The 16,606-nt window shown below is 52.3% G+C and overlaps 2 protein-coding genes across 3 annotated transcripts in view; one reads left to right on the top strand and one right to left on the bottom strand.

Moving 5' to 3' along the window:
* TUBGCP2 (tubulin gamma complex associated protein 2) overlaps positions 1-612 on the bottom strand; it is a 53,537-nt gene extending 52,925 nt beyond the window's left edge. The window contains exon 1 of the mRNA XM_029060917.2: positions 483-612. The gene's annotated coding sequence lies outside the window, so the exon portion shown is untranslated. The remainder of the gene's footprint in view (positions 1-482) is intronic.
* Positions 613-716: 104 nt separating this feature from the next.
* ZNF511 (zinc finger protein 511) lies at positions 717-14,619 on the top strand. 2 transcript variants are annotated; one of them, XM_029058939.2, is made up of 6 exons: positions 717-921; positions 2,909-2,982; positions 8,196-8,397; positions 10,160-10,284; positions 12,598-12,801; positions 14,109-14,619. In XM_029058939.2, the coding sequence occupies exons 1-6, from the start codon at positions 751-753 to the stop codon at positions 14,182-14,184; spliced, it is 852 nt and encodes a 283-aa protein (XP_028914772.1). In that variant the 5' UTR covers positions 717-750; the 3' UTR covers positions 14,185-14,619. The 2 variants fall into 2 exon arrangements, with proteins under 2 accessions (XP_028914772.1, XP_028914773.1); XM_029058940.2 differs by lacking the exon at positions 717-921 and adding an exon at positions 2,565-2,625.
* Positions 14,620-16,606: the final 1,987 nt, after the last annotated feature.

Below are 16,606 nucleotides of genomic sequence, written 5' to 3'. Positions count from 1 at the left end.
GCCTCAGTGCCCTCCTCTGTCAAATGGGGATGAAGCCTGTGAGCCCGACGTGGGACAACCCGATGACCCTGGGTCTCCCCCAGCGCTTAGCCCAGTGCTCTGCACAGAGTCAGCGCTTAACAAACACCTTCATTATTATTCTGCTCTGGGCCTCAGTGACCTCATCTGTCAAATGGGGATGAAACCTGGGAGCCCCCCGTGGGACCCCCCGATGCCCCTGGGTCTCCCCCCAGTGCTCAGCCCAGTGTTCTGCACAGAGTAAGCGCTCAATCAATTCTATCGAATGAGCCTCAGTGCCCTCCTCTGTGAAATGGGGATGAAGCCTGGGAGCCCCCCGTGGGCCCCCCCGATGACCCCGGGTGTCCCCCAGCGCTTAGCCCAGTGCTCTGCACAGAGTCAGCGCTGCACATGATCATTATTATGATTTATGATGAGGAGGAGGAGGACGGCGGGGGTGGGGCAGAGGGGGCGGCCCGGCTCACCGGCGGGGGGGGGGTCTCGGGGCTCTGCGAAGCGCTGCGCTCGGCCCGGCGCCCGCCTCTTCTTCTTCTTCTTCCTCCTCCTCCTCGGCGCGGCGCCTCCGGGTCGCCTCAGCGCGCATGCGCGACCCCCTCCTCGCCTCCCGCCGGCGCGGACCGGAAGTGACGCGCCGCCCCCTCTCCCCCCGGAAGTCCCGCCCCCCCCCCGGGACGGGGCGCAGGCGCGTTGGGGGCCCCGAGGCGGGGAGGAGGCGGGGGTCCGCCCGCGGCCATGGCGGCGCCGCTGTGGGGCCGGCTGTCGGGCCGGGCGCCGGGACAGCCGTCGGGGCCCCCGCGGGCTCCGGAGGCGCTGCCGGTGTGTCGCGGGCCGCCGGCGGGGGCCGCCCCCTTCCGCTTCGCGCCGCGCCGCTTCCGCTGCCCCCGCCGACACCGCTTCTTCCAGGTGGGCGCGGGGGCGCGCGCGGCGGCGGGGGCGCGCACGCCGCGGGGGGGGGAGGAGGGGAGGGGGCCCGGGGACGCGCACGGCGGGGGCCCGGGGGCGCGCACGGCGGGGGGCGGGGCCCCTGAGCGCTCACCTGCCGCTCAGCCCTGCTGTCTGATGAGGATGATAAAAAATAATAATGATAATGATAATGATAACAACGACGGTGTTTGTTAAGCGCTTACTGTGCGCCAAGCACTGCTCTCAGCGAGCGTGGCTCAGCGCAAAGAGCCTGGGCTTGGGAGTCAGGGGTCACGGGTTCGAATCCCGGCTCTGCCACGTGTCAGCTGGGTGACTGTGGGCAAGTCACAACTCTGTGCCTCAGTTGCCTCATCTGGAAAATGGGGATGAAGACTGTGAGCCCCACGTGGGACCACCTGATGACCCTGTATCTCCCCCAGCGCTTAGAACAGTGCTCCGCACATAGTAAGCGCTTCACAAATACCAACATTATTATTACTATTATTATTCACTTCTCTGCGCTTCAGTTGCCTCATCTTTAAAATGGGGATGAAGACTGGGAATTAAGACTGTGAGCCCCACGTGGGACCACCTGATGACCCTGTATCTCCCCCAGCGCTTAGAACAGTGCTCCGCACATCATAAGCACTTAACAAATACCAACATCATTATTATTATGATGATGGCATTTATTAAGCGCTTACTGTGTGCCAAGCACTGCTCCAAGCACTGGGGTAGATAGAAGCTCATCAGGTCCCCCATGGGGCTCTCAGTCTTCACCCCCATTTTACAGATGAGGTCACTGAGGCCCAGAGAATAACAACAACAACAACAACAACAACAATGGTGTTAAGCACTCACTGTGTGCCAAGCACTGTTCCAAGTGCTGGAGGATGATGACGATGATGGCATTTTTTAATGGAATGTGCAATACAGCAACAGAGAGAGACAGTCCCTGTCCAGTAATAATAATGATAATGTTGGTGTTCGTTAAGCACTTAATAGGTGCCAAGCACTGTTCTAAGTGCTGGAGGAGATACAGGGTAATCGGCATGGGTTTTGGAGTCAGAGGTCATGGGTTCGAATTCCGCTCTGCCACCTGTCAGCTGTGTGACTGTGGGCAAGTCACTTCACTTCTCTGGGCCTCAGTTCCCTCATCTGGAAAATGGGGATGAAGACTGTGAGCCCCACGTGGGACAACCTGATTCCCCTGTGTTTACCCCAGCGCTTAGAACAGTGCTCGGCACATAGGAAGCGCTTAACAAACACCAACATTATTATTATTATCGTCCCACAGGAGGCTCACAGCCTCCATCCCCATTTTACAGGTGAGGGAACTGAGGCACCGAGAATAATAATGATGGCATTTGTTAAGCACTTCCTATGTGCAAAGCACTGTTCTAAGCGCTGGGGAGGACACAAGGTGATCAAGTTGTCCCACGTGAGGCTCACGGTCTCCATCCCCATTTTACAGATGAGGGGACCGAGGCACCGAGAAGTGAAGTGACCTGCCCAAAGTCACACCCCGCTGACAGGTGGCGGAGCGGGGATTCGAACCCATGACCTCTGACTCCCCAGCCTGTGCCCTTGCCACTGAGCCACGCTGCTTCTCTAAGTAGGGAGGTGAGCTAGGGAGGGAAGAAAGAAGGGGAGAAGAGCGGCTGAAGGCAGCAGATGTGTAAATATGCGGATGAAGAGAGACGGGTAAATATGTGTAAATATGCGGATGAAGTCAGCGGATGGGTGAATATGTGTAAATATATGGATGAAGACAGCAGATGGGTCACGAAATATGCTTACTTTAAGCCCGTCCAACGGCAGGGACCGTCTCTATCTGTTGCCGACTTGTTCATTCCAAGCGCTTAGTACAGTGCTCTGCACATAGTAAGCGCTCAATAAATACTGTTGAATGAATGAATGAATACTTGCTCCATGCGCTCTCCGAGGCATCCTCCTCTCCGGCTGATCTCGTTTTTCTCCCTCCCAGGAAGGGGACGTTCAGAGACACCTCTACCTCCAAGATGTCATCACCCAAGTTGGGGAGGTGATCGAAAGACCCAAGTAAGTTCAGCGGGGGGCCTGAAGGCGGGGGGCCTAAAGGTTCAGCCTTCTGCCCTTCGGACCCCCCCCCCCCAGTCCAGGAACCGGGAGGTTCCGGTTCCCTGCCGGCCTCCGCCGACCCCGGACCCCGCACGGCCGGGCACGGGGGTGAGGCAGAGGGAATTCCCCGTGAAAATCATCCTCCATCTGTCCCGACCTCCGTCCGTCCACAGCTACGCGTCTACAACCCCCTTTTCACGGTAGCGGAGATGGGGAAGGGGCGCTGCGTAGTGGATAGAGCCCCGGCTGAGAGTCAGAAGGGCATGGGTTCACCGCGTAGCTCTCTCATTCACCCCACACATCCAGTCCGTCACCACACCTGCCGGTCTCCCCTTCGCAACGTCGCCAAGATCCTCCCTCTCCTCTCCACCCAAACGCTATCTTACTCTTACAGGCTCTCGTAATATCCCGGCTGGATTATTGTGTCAGCCTTCTCTCCGATCTCCCTTCCTCCTCTCTTGCCCCGGTCTCTTCTTCACTCCGCTGCTCGGATCATCTTCCTGCAGAAACCCTCTGGGCCTGTCACTCCCTTTCTTAAAAACCTCCAGCGGTTGCCTATCGACCTCCGCACGAAAGAAAAACTCCTCACTCTAGGCTTGAAGGCTCTCCATCCCCTTGCCCCCTCCTACCTCTCCTCCCTTCTCTCTTTCCACCGCCCACCCCGCACGCTCCGCTCCTCCGCCGCCCACCTCCTCACCATCCCCCGTCCTCGCCTATCCCGCCGTCGACCCCCGGGCCACGTCCTCCTGCTGTCCCGGAACGCCCTCCCTCCTCACCTCCGCCAAACTACCTCTCTTCCCCTCTTCAGAGCCCTACTGAGAGCTCACCTCCTCCAGGAGGCCTTCCCAGATGAGGCCCCCCTTTCCCTCGGCTCCTCCTCCCCTCCCCATCCCCCCCGACCCTCTGCTCTTCCCCCTTCCCCTCAGCGCTGTTCTCATTTGTAAAGATTATTTGTTACCCTGTCTATTTATTTATACATCCCCTTGATTCTATATATCTTGATGACGATGTCTTGTTTCGTTCTGTTCTGTTTTGCTCCGCCGTCCGTCTCCCCCGTTTAGACCGCGAGCCCGTCGATGGGCAGGGATTGTCTCTATCTGTTGCCGAATTGTCCATTCCAAGCGCTTAGTGCGGTGCCCTGCACATAGTAAGCGCTCAATAATTACTATTGAATGAATGGGTTCTAATCCCAGTGTGACCTTGGGCAAGTCACTTCACTTCTCGGGGCCTCAGTCACCTCAGCTGTAAAATGAGGATTAAGGCCGAACGCCAGGCGGGACGGGGACGGTGTCCGACCCCATTTGCTTGTATCCACCTCAGTGCTTAGTACAGTGCCCGGCACATAGTCAGCGCTTAACGGATACCATGATGACGATGACGATGATGACGATGATGGAGTTCAAGAAATAGGTTACAAAGTCGCTCTCCTACCAACCCACCCACCGGTGACTTCTTGTGCCCAGCAGCCATCAGCAGAGGGCGCCGAGACCCAACCGGGCCACATGCCTGCGAAATCATAATATTAATGATATAATAATAATAATAATAATGTTGGTATTTGTTAAGCGCTTACTATGTGCCGAGCACTGTTCTAAGCGCTGGGGTAGACACAAGGGAATCAGGTTGTCCCATGTGGGGCTCACAGTCTTCATCCCCATTTTACAGATGAGGTAACTGATGATAATAATGTTGGTATTTGTTAAACGCTTACTCTGTGCCGAGCACTGTTCTAAGCGCTGGGGGAGATACAGGGTCATCGGGTTGTCCCACGTGAGGCTCACAGTCTTCATCCCCATTTTACAGATGAGGCCACTGGGGCACCGAGCAGTGACCTGCCCAAAGTCACACAGCTGACAGGTGGCGGAGCCGGGATTCGAACCCATGACCTCTGACTCGTAAGCCCGGGCTCTTTCCATTGAGCCACGCTGCTTTTCCAAAATGTTCATTCATTCATTCAAGCGTATTTATCGGGTGCTTACTGTGTGCAGAGCACTGTACTAAGCGCTAGGAATGTACAGTTCGGCAACAGATAGAGACGATCCCTGCCCACTGACGGGCTCACTTGTATTCGGAGTAATAATGATGGCATTTGTTGATGATGGCATATTTGTTAAGCGTTTACTATGTGCAAAGCACTGTTCTAAGTGCCGGAGGGGATACAAGGTGATCGGCTTGTTCCACGTGGGGCTCACAGTCTTAATCCCCATTTTACAGATGAGGTCACTGAGGCACAGAGAAGTGAAGTGACTTGCCCAAAGTCACCCAGCTGACAAGCGGCAGAGCCGGGATTAGAACCCATGACCTCTGACTCCCCAGCCCGTGCTCTTTCCACTGAGCCACGCTGCTTCTATTTGTTAAGTGTTTACTATGTGCCAAGCACTGTTCTAAGCACCGATAATCAGTCTGTCATATTTACTGAGCACTTACCGTGTGCAGGACACTGGACTAAGCTCTTGGAAGAGTATAACGTAATACTTGGGTTACAATGTGCGGAACACTGTCAAGCTTTTGGGAGAGAATTCCCGGGGGGAAAATTAGACAGGATTCCTGGCCTTCACAAGGAGTTTTCAATCTAAGAATAAGGTGAGAAAGGAGCAATGGGTGCATAAGGAGAAAAAAAACAAACCCCCCTCCCCCCCAAAATCACTGTACCTCCATCTCGTCTGTCTCGCTGCCAGCCTCTCGCCCATGTCCTGCCTCTGGCTTCGAACGCCCTCCCTTTCTATATCCAACAGACAGTGACTCTCCCCCTCCTCAAAGCCTTATTGAAGGTACTTCTCATTTAAGCTCTCATTTAATAATAATAATAATAATAATAATAATGCCATTTGTTGAGCGCTTACTATGTGCTAAGCACTGTTCTGGCACTGGGAAGGATACGAGGTGATCAGGTTGTTCCAGGTGGGGCTCCCAGTCTTCATCCCCATTTTACAGATGAGGTCACTGAGGCACAGAGAAGTGAAGTGACTTGCTCAAAGTCACCCAGCTGACAAGCGGCAGAGCCGGGATTTGAACCCGTGACCTCTGACTCCCCAGCCCGTGCTCTTTCCACTCAGCCATGCTATTTCCATTTCCTTCTGCATCGCCCTGTCTTGCTCCCTTTATTCATCCCCTTTCCCAGCCCCACAGCATTTATGTACAGACCCGTAATTTATTTCTCTTAATGTCTCTCTCCCTCTCTAGATGGTAATCTTGCTGTAAGCAAGGAATGTGTCCGTTAAATTGTTATATTGTGCTCTCCCAGGCGCTCAGTACAGTGCTCTGCCCAGAGTAAGTACTCGATATATATGATTGATGGATTGAAAAATCGACGTAAAAGAAGAGGACGGGGCTAACTACAAAATAAAGTAAAAGCTGTGGGGGTCCTGTGGTGAGGAGAGCCGAATTTCAGGGTTCTGGGGGCTCGGAGTCGACCAGAGCTGCCATCTTTCCGGGGTTTCACGTTCTGGGGAGACGCCACGTTGCTGCCAATGCTTCTGGCTCAGTGGAAAGAGCACGGGCTTTGGAGTCAGGGCTCATGAGTTCGAATCCCAGCTCTGCCACTTGTCGGCTGTGTGACTGTGGGCAAGTCACTTAACTTCTCTGTGCCTCAGTTCCCTCATCTGTAAAATGGGGATAGAGACTGTGAGCCCCACGTGGGACAACCTGATTCCCCTATGTCTACCCCAGCGCTTAGAACAGTGCTCGGCACATAGTAAGCGCTTAACAAATACCAACATTATTATTAAATACCAACATTATTCTGCCCTACCCGCCAAAAGGGAGCAGGGCAGGGTGAGGAGACCCCCGGGCAGCATGGGGTGACGTGAGCCCCTGAGGAAGAGGCTCGGCCGACTGCCGTCCTGAGATACCACCAGGAAGCGTCTCTCCCTCCAAGTTGGAACACTAAAATGGGGAAGGGAGTGGGAAGAGGGAGAAAGACTTCGAGGCAATCCAAGAGAGGACTCTTCCTTAGGGAGAGGAGACCGGTAGTAAGTGCGTGGTGCTAGTTGGAGCATCGATTGAGCGCTTGCTGGGTGCAGAACCCTGCACGAAGCCCTGGGAAGTAGACCTAGGTCCTGAAGACCCTCCGCATCGCCTCGTTCCAACTGAACCAGAGCCCCTGGGGGAAGGGATTCCTTAGCTTGGGTCCTTGAAAGACCTCCCAGATCTTTTCCCTTTCTTTGCCAAATCCCTTCCCCCCCTCAGAATGCTTGACGCGTGGGGCTGATAGCTGAGCTGAGATGGGGCTGAGCATCAATCAGTCGTATTTATCGGGCGTCTACTGTGTGCAGAATACTGCACTAAGCGCTTGGGAGAGTACAACACAACAATAAACCGACACATTCCGTGCCCCCAGCGAGCTTACGGTCTAGAGGGCGAATTTTTATAGCCCATCTTTGGATATTCTCCCGTGGGCAGATGTGGTTTGGCATTTTGCGAGAGCAATTCATAGTAATACTAATAATAATTGTGGTATTTGTTATGCACTTACTGTGTGCCAGGCAATGTACTATAGACCGGGATAGATACGAGGTAATTGTTGGACACGATCCATCTCCCGCAGAGGATTCACGGTCTTAATCCCCATTTTCCAGATGAGGTAACTGAGGCACAGAGAAGTGAAGTGACTTGCTAAAGGTCACAGGTGGCAGAGCTGGGACCAGAACCCAGGTCCTTCGGACTCCCAGGCCCGTGCTCTATCCACTAGGCCACACCGCATTCGAGTTCCAGCAGGTCACTCGTCGCCCCCGGACATTTAATAATGTTGGTATTTGTTAAGCGCTTACTATGTGCCGAGCACTGTTCTAAGCGCTGGGGTAGACAAAGGGGAATCGGGTTGTCCCAGGTGGGGCTCACAGTCTTAATCCCCATTTTACAGATGAGGGAACTGAGGCACCGAGAAGTTAAGTGACTTGCCCAAAGTCACACAGCTGACAAGTGGCCGAGCCGCGATTCGAACCCATGACCTCTGACGCCAAAGCCCGTGCTCTTTCCACTGAGCCACGCTGCTTCTCTGTTTGACCCCGGCTCCCTCCGGGCTCCTTTAGGAGGCACCCGAAGGACTCCGTCCTCCCAGAACCCGTGGGTGATCTGATCCCACGGTTAGATTCACCTCCCCTCAGGATTGAATTATTCCGTAAGGGAAACAGCCGCGATATCCGCTCCTTACTTTTCCGGCATCTTCCTTCTAGGGTGTCAGAATTCAGTTGTCCCGCCGCCGGCTGCTGCCAGGTGTTTGACACCTTAGAGGCTTATGAGCATCACTACAACACCCTCCACAGAAACGTCTGCTCCTTCTGCAAACGCTCTTTCCCATCGGGGCACTTACTGGACACCCACATCCTCGAGTGGCACGACGCCCTCTTCCAGATACTGTCAGAGAAACAGAATATGGTGAGTCTCCAGAAAACATTCGGAAGATTAAGTCATTTGGCCTGGTCGATCAATGAGTGGTATTTAATAATAATAATGTTGGCATCTGTTAAGCGCTTACTATGTGCCGAGCACTGTTCTAAGCGCTGGGGGAGATACAGGGTAATCAGGTCGTCCCATGTGAGGCTCACAGTTAATGCCCATTTTACAGATGAGGTGACTGAGGCCCAGAGAAGTGAAGTGACTTGCCCACAGTCACACAGCTGACGAGTGGCAGAGCTGGGATTCGAACCCATGACCTCTGACTCTGAAGCCCAGGCTCTTTCCACTGAGCCACGCTGCTTTCTGGAACACTTCGTGTACGCAGGGCCCCGTGCTGAGGACTTGGGAGAGTACGGTGTGGCAGAGTTGACAGACACGTTCCCTGCCCACGAGGAACTTAACAGTCGAGCTTTGCCTTTTCATTCCTGAGAATAGCGATAGAGCTTTTGTTTTGGGTTTTTTTTTAGGTTTTTTTGCCCGGGGGGAGCGGGGTTTATGGCATTTGCTATGGGCTTACTCTGTCCCAAGCACCGTACTAAGCGCTGGGGTAGATACATGTGAATGTGAGGGGTTGGATTTGCCCCCTATTCTCACCCCTCCCTCAGCCCCACAGCACTTATCTACATATCCATAATTTATTTCTGTCAGTGTCTGTCTCCCCCTCAAGACTGTAAGTTTGTGGGCAGGGAATATCCCTACTCACTCTTATATTGTACACTCAGTAAGTGCTCAATAAATATGATTCCTTGCTACAGGCTAATCAGGTTGGACACAGTCCGTGTCCCTCGTGGGGCTCACTCTCTTAATCCCCATTTTACAGGTGACATTACTGAGGCTCAGAGAAGTTAAGTGACTAGCCCAAGGTCACCCAGTAGACGTGTGGCGGGGCCGGGATTAGAACCCAGGTCTTCGGACTCGCGGGCCAGTGCTCTACCCACTTGGCCACGCTGGTTAAAGTAATGGCATTGAGCATCATTCCATTTTGGGTATTGACAGGTACTGGAAAGTGGATCCCCAAAGATATTGTCAGCTGTGTGACTGTGGGCAAGTCACTTCACTTCTCTGTGCCTCAGTTCCCTCGTCTGTAAAATGGGGATTAAGACTGTGAGCCCCACGTGGGACAACCTGATTCCCCTGTGTCTACCCCAGCGCTTAGAACAGTGCTCGGCACATAGTAAGCGCTTAACAAATACCAACATTATTATTATTATTAATAATAATAGTAATTATGGTATTTATTAAGCACTTCCTGTTCCAAGCGCTGGGGTGGATACAAGCAAATCAGGTTGGACACAGTCCCTGTCCCCCGTGGGGCTCACAGTCTCAATCCCCATTTTACAGATGAGAGAACTGAGGCACAGGAAACAAAGTGACTTGCCCAAGTTCATATAGCAGATAAGTGGGGGAGCTGATATGTGATAGTAAACAGTGGTGCTTATTTGGCACTTACTTTGCACAGAGAAGTGTACTAAACACGCGGTAGAGTCCGATATATTATTATTATCGTATTTTTTAAGCGCTTACTATGTACCGGGCACTAAGCGCTGGGACAGAGTTGGTAGTCACGTTCCCTGCACACAGAGAACTCGCGTCTTTGTGCAGAAAGCGAGTGGCGGAACTGGGATTAGAGTGAAGCGTTCTGAAGCGCGTGGCTCCACGTTGAAGAGAAATCCTAACGGTAAGGGGAGAACGTCCCACCGGCAAGTCCCGAGTACCTGAGCTTGCGCTGTTTCCCTTTCAGTACCAGTGTTTGGTGGAAGGCTGCGCGGAGAAGTTCAAGACAAGTAGAGCCCGCAAAGATCATCTGGTCAGAGTTCACCTTTATCCATCCGACTTCCGATTCGACAAACCAAAGAGAACCAAAGGGTACGTGAGTCACCCGGAAAACGGAGCTCCGGCTTCCGTCAGGCGGTCCTATCAACTGAGCGCGTATTGTATGTGCAGAGCACTGTACTAAGCGCTTAGGAGAGGACGGTACAACGATATAACACACATTCCATGCTCACAATGAGCGTACGGTCTTTTGCCTCTCACTAGCATCACGGAATGTTTTAAAACCCAGGGAAGAATGCAGATTTGATATCTTATTTCAGCGTATTTCAGCAGGCTCCCTCCCCTTGGCTTTAAAGCACTCAGTCAGCTCGCCTCAACCTACCTCACCTCGGTGATCTCCTGCTACGGCCCAGCCCGCGCACTCCGCTCCCGTAGCGCCAGTTCAATCACTGTGCCCCGATCTCGTCCGTCTCGTTGCCGACCCCTTGCCCACATCCTCCGCTGGCCTGGAGCTCCCTCCCCCTCCATTTATGCCCCACCCCCTCTCTCTCCACCCTCAAAGCATTACGAAGGTCACACCTCCTCCGGGAGGCCTTCCCCCATTAAGCCCTCTTTTGCTCGCTCTTATTTCTACGTCATCTGTACGCTTCAGTCTGTGACCTTTGGACACTCGCTGTCCTCTCTAGCCCCACAGCACTTGTGCACGTATCTTTAAATTAGATATTGTCAATTACTTCTTCATATTAATGTCTGTCTTCCGCCTCCAAGCTTGTTAGGGGCACGGAATGTATCTGTTACTGTGATTGTAGCCTACTCTCCCAAATGCTCAGCACATAGTAAGCACTCAGTAAATAGTGTTGATTGGTGGTGTGTATTTCTACCTCATCCTAAGTGGGTATGGCAGATTTGAAGAAAATGATTGTCATTATTATTATCGTTAATAATATTAACGGCATGCATTAAGTACCTTCTAAGGGCCAAGGCACCGGGTCAGGTGCAGGGTGGCAAGATAAAACAACAGTCCCTATCCTACACAGGTCTCCCCATCTAGGAGGGAGAGCAGGGATTTTATGCCCATTTTACAGATGAGGAGAAGACTGGTGTCCAGAGAGGTTAAGTGTCCCGCCCCAGGTCACCCAGCATGTCAGGGGCAGAGCTGGGACTGAAACCTGGGTCTCCTAACTCCCAGTCCTGTGCTCTTTTCACTCAAGTGGCGACACTCAAGTTGTCACTTCCTCTAGTTGGGGCTTCTGCTCTTCTAAAGGAGGCGTGGGTTCAAATCCCACTGCAGACACTCTTCCTGGGAAGCAGCACGGTGTAGTGGGTAGAGCACGGGCCTGGCAGTCAGAAGGTCATGGGTTCTGATCTCGGCTCCGCCCCTCGTCTGCCGTGTGACTTTGGGCAAGTCACTTCACTTCTCCGGGTCTCAGTTTCCTCATCTGTAAAATGGGGATCGAGGCCGCGAGCCCCCCGTGGGACAGGGACCGTGTCCGGCTCGACGTACTTGTATCCGGCCCGGCTCTTAGTACGGTGCCCGGAAGAAGGTGAGGGCTTACCATCATCATTGTTATTATTATTCTGTCCCCTGCCTGCCACTACCCTTCCAGAGCCACTCCTCCCAGCCCTCTGGTCACCATAAGTTGAGAGGGTGCCATTAGAAATTATAATAAATAGTAATGATAATAATAAGTATGGTATTTGTTAAGCACTTACTGCCTGACAAGCACTCTTCTAAGTGCCGGGGTAAATACAGATTCCTCGGGTCAGACCGAGTCCCTATCCCACGTGGGGGCTGACAGCCCAAGTGGGAGAACAGATATCGAGTCCTCATTCTACAGATGAGGAAACTGAGGCACAGAGAAGTTAAGCAGCTTACCCAAGGTCATCCAACGGGCAAGCGGCGGAGCCGAGATTAGAACCCAGGTCCCTGTTTCGCGGACCCGGATTCTTTCCGCTAGGCTGTGCTACTTCTAGAGAAGTATTTCTCTGCCACTCAGAATTCTTTAAGCTTCCCTTCATCTTGCACCCCTTCTAGGGACTCTCTCCTACGACGATGATGACTGTGGTATTTGTAAGCGCTTACTGTGTGCCGGGCACTGTCCTAAGCGCTGGGGTGGATACAAGTAAATGGAGTTGGACACGGTCCCTGTCCCAGGTGGGGCTCACGGTCTCAATCCCCGTTTCACTGGCGAGTGAACTGATCTGCCCAAGGTCCCACAGCAGACAAGTGGCAGAGCCGGGACTAGAACCCAGGTCCTGCTGACTCCCGGGCCCGGGCTCTATCCACTGTGCCGTGCTGTTTCCCTATCAGTTCCCGTGCGAGCTTGTGGAGACGGACTCTACCCGATCGCGGCTCTAGAATGTAGTAGATTGGGTCTGCGGCTCATCGGCCGTTGCTTTCTCCAGCCGGATCAAGCAGACCCCAGCTGGCGTGAGGAATGATGACACGGCCATGTCAGTAGAGGCAGCAGGAGGTCCCGAAGAGCCGCCGGGAGCGGACGCCATGGAAGTGTGCCCCGGCGAAAACGGGCAGGGTGCCCCCGCCTCCACCCCCATGGAGGAGAGCCCCAGCACAACCGCCCTCCCCGAGAAGCCAGCCTACGGCTCCCGGTGAGTTTTTGCCGCCTCCTTTTTATTTTTTTCAGAGCATGCTGCGTCCCGGGTTGGGCCCGCGTCTTCTAACGCTTCCGAAACGGGGGTCACGTAAGGGCACTAAAGTCACGCGGATGGGTAAGGGCGTGCTTGTGGGCTTACACACGGGTGATTTTATGCAGATAATCTAAATTATGACCGTAAGCCCGTCAGATGGCAGGGACTGTCTCTATCTGTTGCCGATTTGTACATTCCCAGCGCTTAGTACAGTGCTCTGCGCATAGGAAGCGCTCAATAAATACGATTGAATGAATGAATGTCTGTTCTTGTCGGGAAGGGAACTGTGGCACTGACACCAGTTGGCCCTTCAGTGAGTTAGAAAACTGTGGCTCAGTGGAAAGAGCCTGGGCTTGGGAGTCAGAGGTCATGTGTTCGAATCCCGGGTCTGCCCCTTGTCAGCTGTGTGACTGTGGGCAAGTCACTTCACTTCTCTGTGCCTCAGTCACCTCATCTGTAAAATGGGGATCAACTGTGAGCCTCACGTGGGACGACCTGATTCCCCTGTATCTACCCCAGCGCTTAGAACGGTGCTCTGCACATAGTAATAATAATGTTGGTATTTGTTAAGCGCTTACTATGTGCCGAGCACTGTTCTAAGCGCTGGGGTAGACACGGGAATCAGGTTGTCCCACGTGGGGCTCACAGTCTGCATCCCCATTTTACAGATGAGGTAACTGAGGCACCGAGAAGTTAAGTGACTTGCCCAAAGTCACACAGCTGACAAGTGACCGAGCCGGTTAACAAATACCAACATTATTATTAAAACTCACTGAGCGAGCAAGCGTCAACAAGTGGTGTGAGAGATTTGAAAACGTAAAGAATTAGTTTTTTCATTTCCCAAAGCAAATCAACCAGTGGTGTTTATCGAGCCCTTGCTGTGTGCAGAGCGCTGTACTCAACACTGGAGAGAGTAGAACGCAACAGACCGCAGGCACAGCCCAACCTAATTGACGTGGAGTGTAAACAGACAATTACACATTCATTCAATAGTATTTATTGAGCGTGTACTCCGTGCGGGGCACTGTACTAAGCGCTTGGGATGTACGATGCAATCCAAACTCAAGGCAGGAGTAGTGGGGATTACACACCGGGTTGTGCTTACTTCCTCTGCGAAGGCAGGGGAACTCGGGTTGTGGTGTTCACTGTGTCCAATATCTCTCTCACTCTCACCCACCGCTTTATGCCTACACTGGTTCAGGTTGGATGTAGACGGAGAGAGAGCCCGGAGGTTAGAACTGATTGTCACAATATATTCCTCATTCCAGAATACCTACCACAATTTGTTTCGGCCAAGGTACCACCCGAGGATTTAAAAGCACAAAGAAAAGAAACAAGCAGTAAAGAACCGTCAGCGAGAGACGTGACCGAAAAAGGCTACAGTCGGAAGCCGTGTGTGGCGGGTCACCCTTCGTCCGGAGAAGATTCGACACGGAGCCGTCTGGGTCTTCTTTAAGAAGGGACGACCCCCTCGGAGTGGAGCCTGACTCACTCGCTCTCGGCTGGTTGAGACTTGAGGTCTCCGCTTGGGTTTCTGGATTTACAGAGGAGGAAAGCCAAGGAAAAGCGAAGCAGGGGAGGGACGTTGTCAGTTTAACTTACGGCGTCGCCACAGACGTGGATTTTTCCTAAACGATTATTTATGTACAGAGGAAAAACTGCGGGTGAAATTGGCTAAAAGCGAAATGCTGGTCACAGTCAACGTCAGGTTTTTTTTTTTTATTTTTTAATGTAAAATAAATACTCCAAGTAGCGGTTTCCAATAGGCCGTGTCCGGTGGTTTTGAACCTGAGTGAGGTTTTTCTTGTCTGGATTTCAATTTCATTAGATTTGCTTTTTTTTATTTTTAACCAGTCCCTTGAGCGGGATGAAGTGAGGTGTCCTATTTGTTCAGAGGATAATTCCCGAGTTCGGCTGTCGTGTTGGTGACAACTTGGAGACGTGGCATCACTGGGTGGTCAATCACAAAAACCCTGTCTGCGCCAGTAACTTCAGAAGCTCCTGGGCTAATACCATCCCCTGATCCGAAACTCAGAACCTTCCCCGACCCTTCTCTCCGCATCCAGCAAAGGAAACATGTATTTTTCCCGGGACGAAACCGTACAGGGTAATGTCCACTTATTTCCCGTCATTCACAGGGCTTTTAAAGCTGCACATATTTTAGAGGATTACTTTTCTCCCCACCTAACTCTTTGCTGGATGGTAAAGGAGTTTCTTTGCATTAATGCCAATTTCTGATGGGTTAACTCTGCTCCAAAGTGCACAGGTCCCGCACGCCTTGGAATAGGAATGGGTCTTTTGCGGTGACAAAATTATGGGAAGTTGTTAGTCCTTTCTTAGTAGAGAGAGGAAGACAGAGAGAGAAAGCAAACTAACTTCTGGGGGCACAGGCAACTCCAGAGCCCAAGGCAAAGCATTTCAAAATGATTCCAGTGGCCTGGGATTTTAGCAGAATTTCACATCATAAACTTTTATGAGTTATGAAGCTCTGTAGACGATAAGTTTCTGTAGTTTGTATAGGTCTAAGCCCTTGTAGATTTAGACTGTGGCAAGATACGGATTTTTCCCTCTTTCCAGAGGGCCTGGTTTCGTCTAGGATGGCAAATATATTAACGAAAGCCATTGGGGTGGCTCCTTTTCTCCACAGACTAAATCACCAGTTCAGTAATTAGCCTGGTAGTCTGGGTATAGATGGTGATTGGTAGAGTTGGTCTACCGACTCTGTTATAGCGAACTTTCCCAAGCACTTAGGACAGTGCTCGGCACACGGTAAGTGCTCAATAGGTACCACTGTTGGATCGATGGACTTTAATCAGTTGATCTACCGAGGAGGGGGAGGCAGGAAAGATAGCTTAAGCCCACTAATAATGGTAAGCACAGGTGACCACTTCTTTTTTTTATGGTATTTCTTAAGGCTTACGAGGTGCCGGGCACTGCACTGAGCGCTGGGGTAGGTACGAGATAATCAGGTCGGACATAGTCCGTGTCCTATAGGGAGCTCCCAGGCTTTACCCCCCATTTTTCAGGTGGGGTAACCGAGGCACGGAGAAGTTGAGACTTGTCCAAGGCCACACAGCAGACAAGCGGCAGAGTACTGTACTAAAACCCAGATCCTTCTGACTCCCGGGCCCGTGAGCCATCCACCGGCCCACGCTGCCTGAAGCAACGATACAGACATCGGACCCCCATTTGGGATTCAATTTTCCAGTGCAACATTACGGACGGAATTTTATCCCCTTGGCCTAATGTCTGAATCCTTAAGCTCAGAGGGAAGAATCTGCTTAAGGGGAGCTGGTAGAGTAGGTGAGGGAAGGGACGCGCTTAGAACAGTACTTTGCACACAGCGTTCAATAAATACAATTTATAAATAAAAATAAAGAGCTCAAGAATCCCAGCTCTGCCACTTAACTGTGTGACTGTGGGCAAGTCACTTAACTTCACTGTGCCTCAGTTCCCTCATCTGGAAAATGGGGATTAAGACTGTGAGCCCCACGGGGGACAACCTGATTCCCCTGTGTCTACCCCAGCGCTTAGAACAGTGCTCTGCACAGAGTAAGCGCTTAACAAATACCAACATTATTAATATTACAATTGAATGAAGGGAAGGTGGTGAGGTGGGATCCGTAGGGGTGAGGGGTTTGGGGTCTGGAGCCCCTGCACTGGATTTGCTCCCCTTAGTCACCCTTCCTTCAGCCCCACGACGCACTTAAATGTCTGTTATTTATTTATATTAATATCCGCCCCTCTAGACTAAGCTCCTTGGGGG

The sequence above is a fragment of the Ornithorhynchus anatinus genome, chromosome 3 (genome assembly GCF_004115215.2).
Source record: "Ornithorhynchus anatinus isolate Pmale09 chromosome 3, mOrnAna1.pri.v4, whole genome shotgun sequence".
Lineage (NCBI taxonomy): Eukaryota > Metazoa > Chordata > Mammalia > Monotremata > Ornithorhynchidae > Ornithorhynchus > Ornithorhynchus anatinus.
The sequence above is the reverse complement of the archived record's forward strand: the minus strand, read 5'-3'. Positions and strand labels throughout refer to the sequence as shown.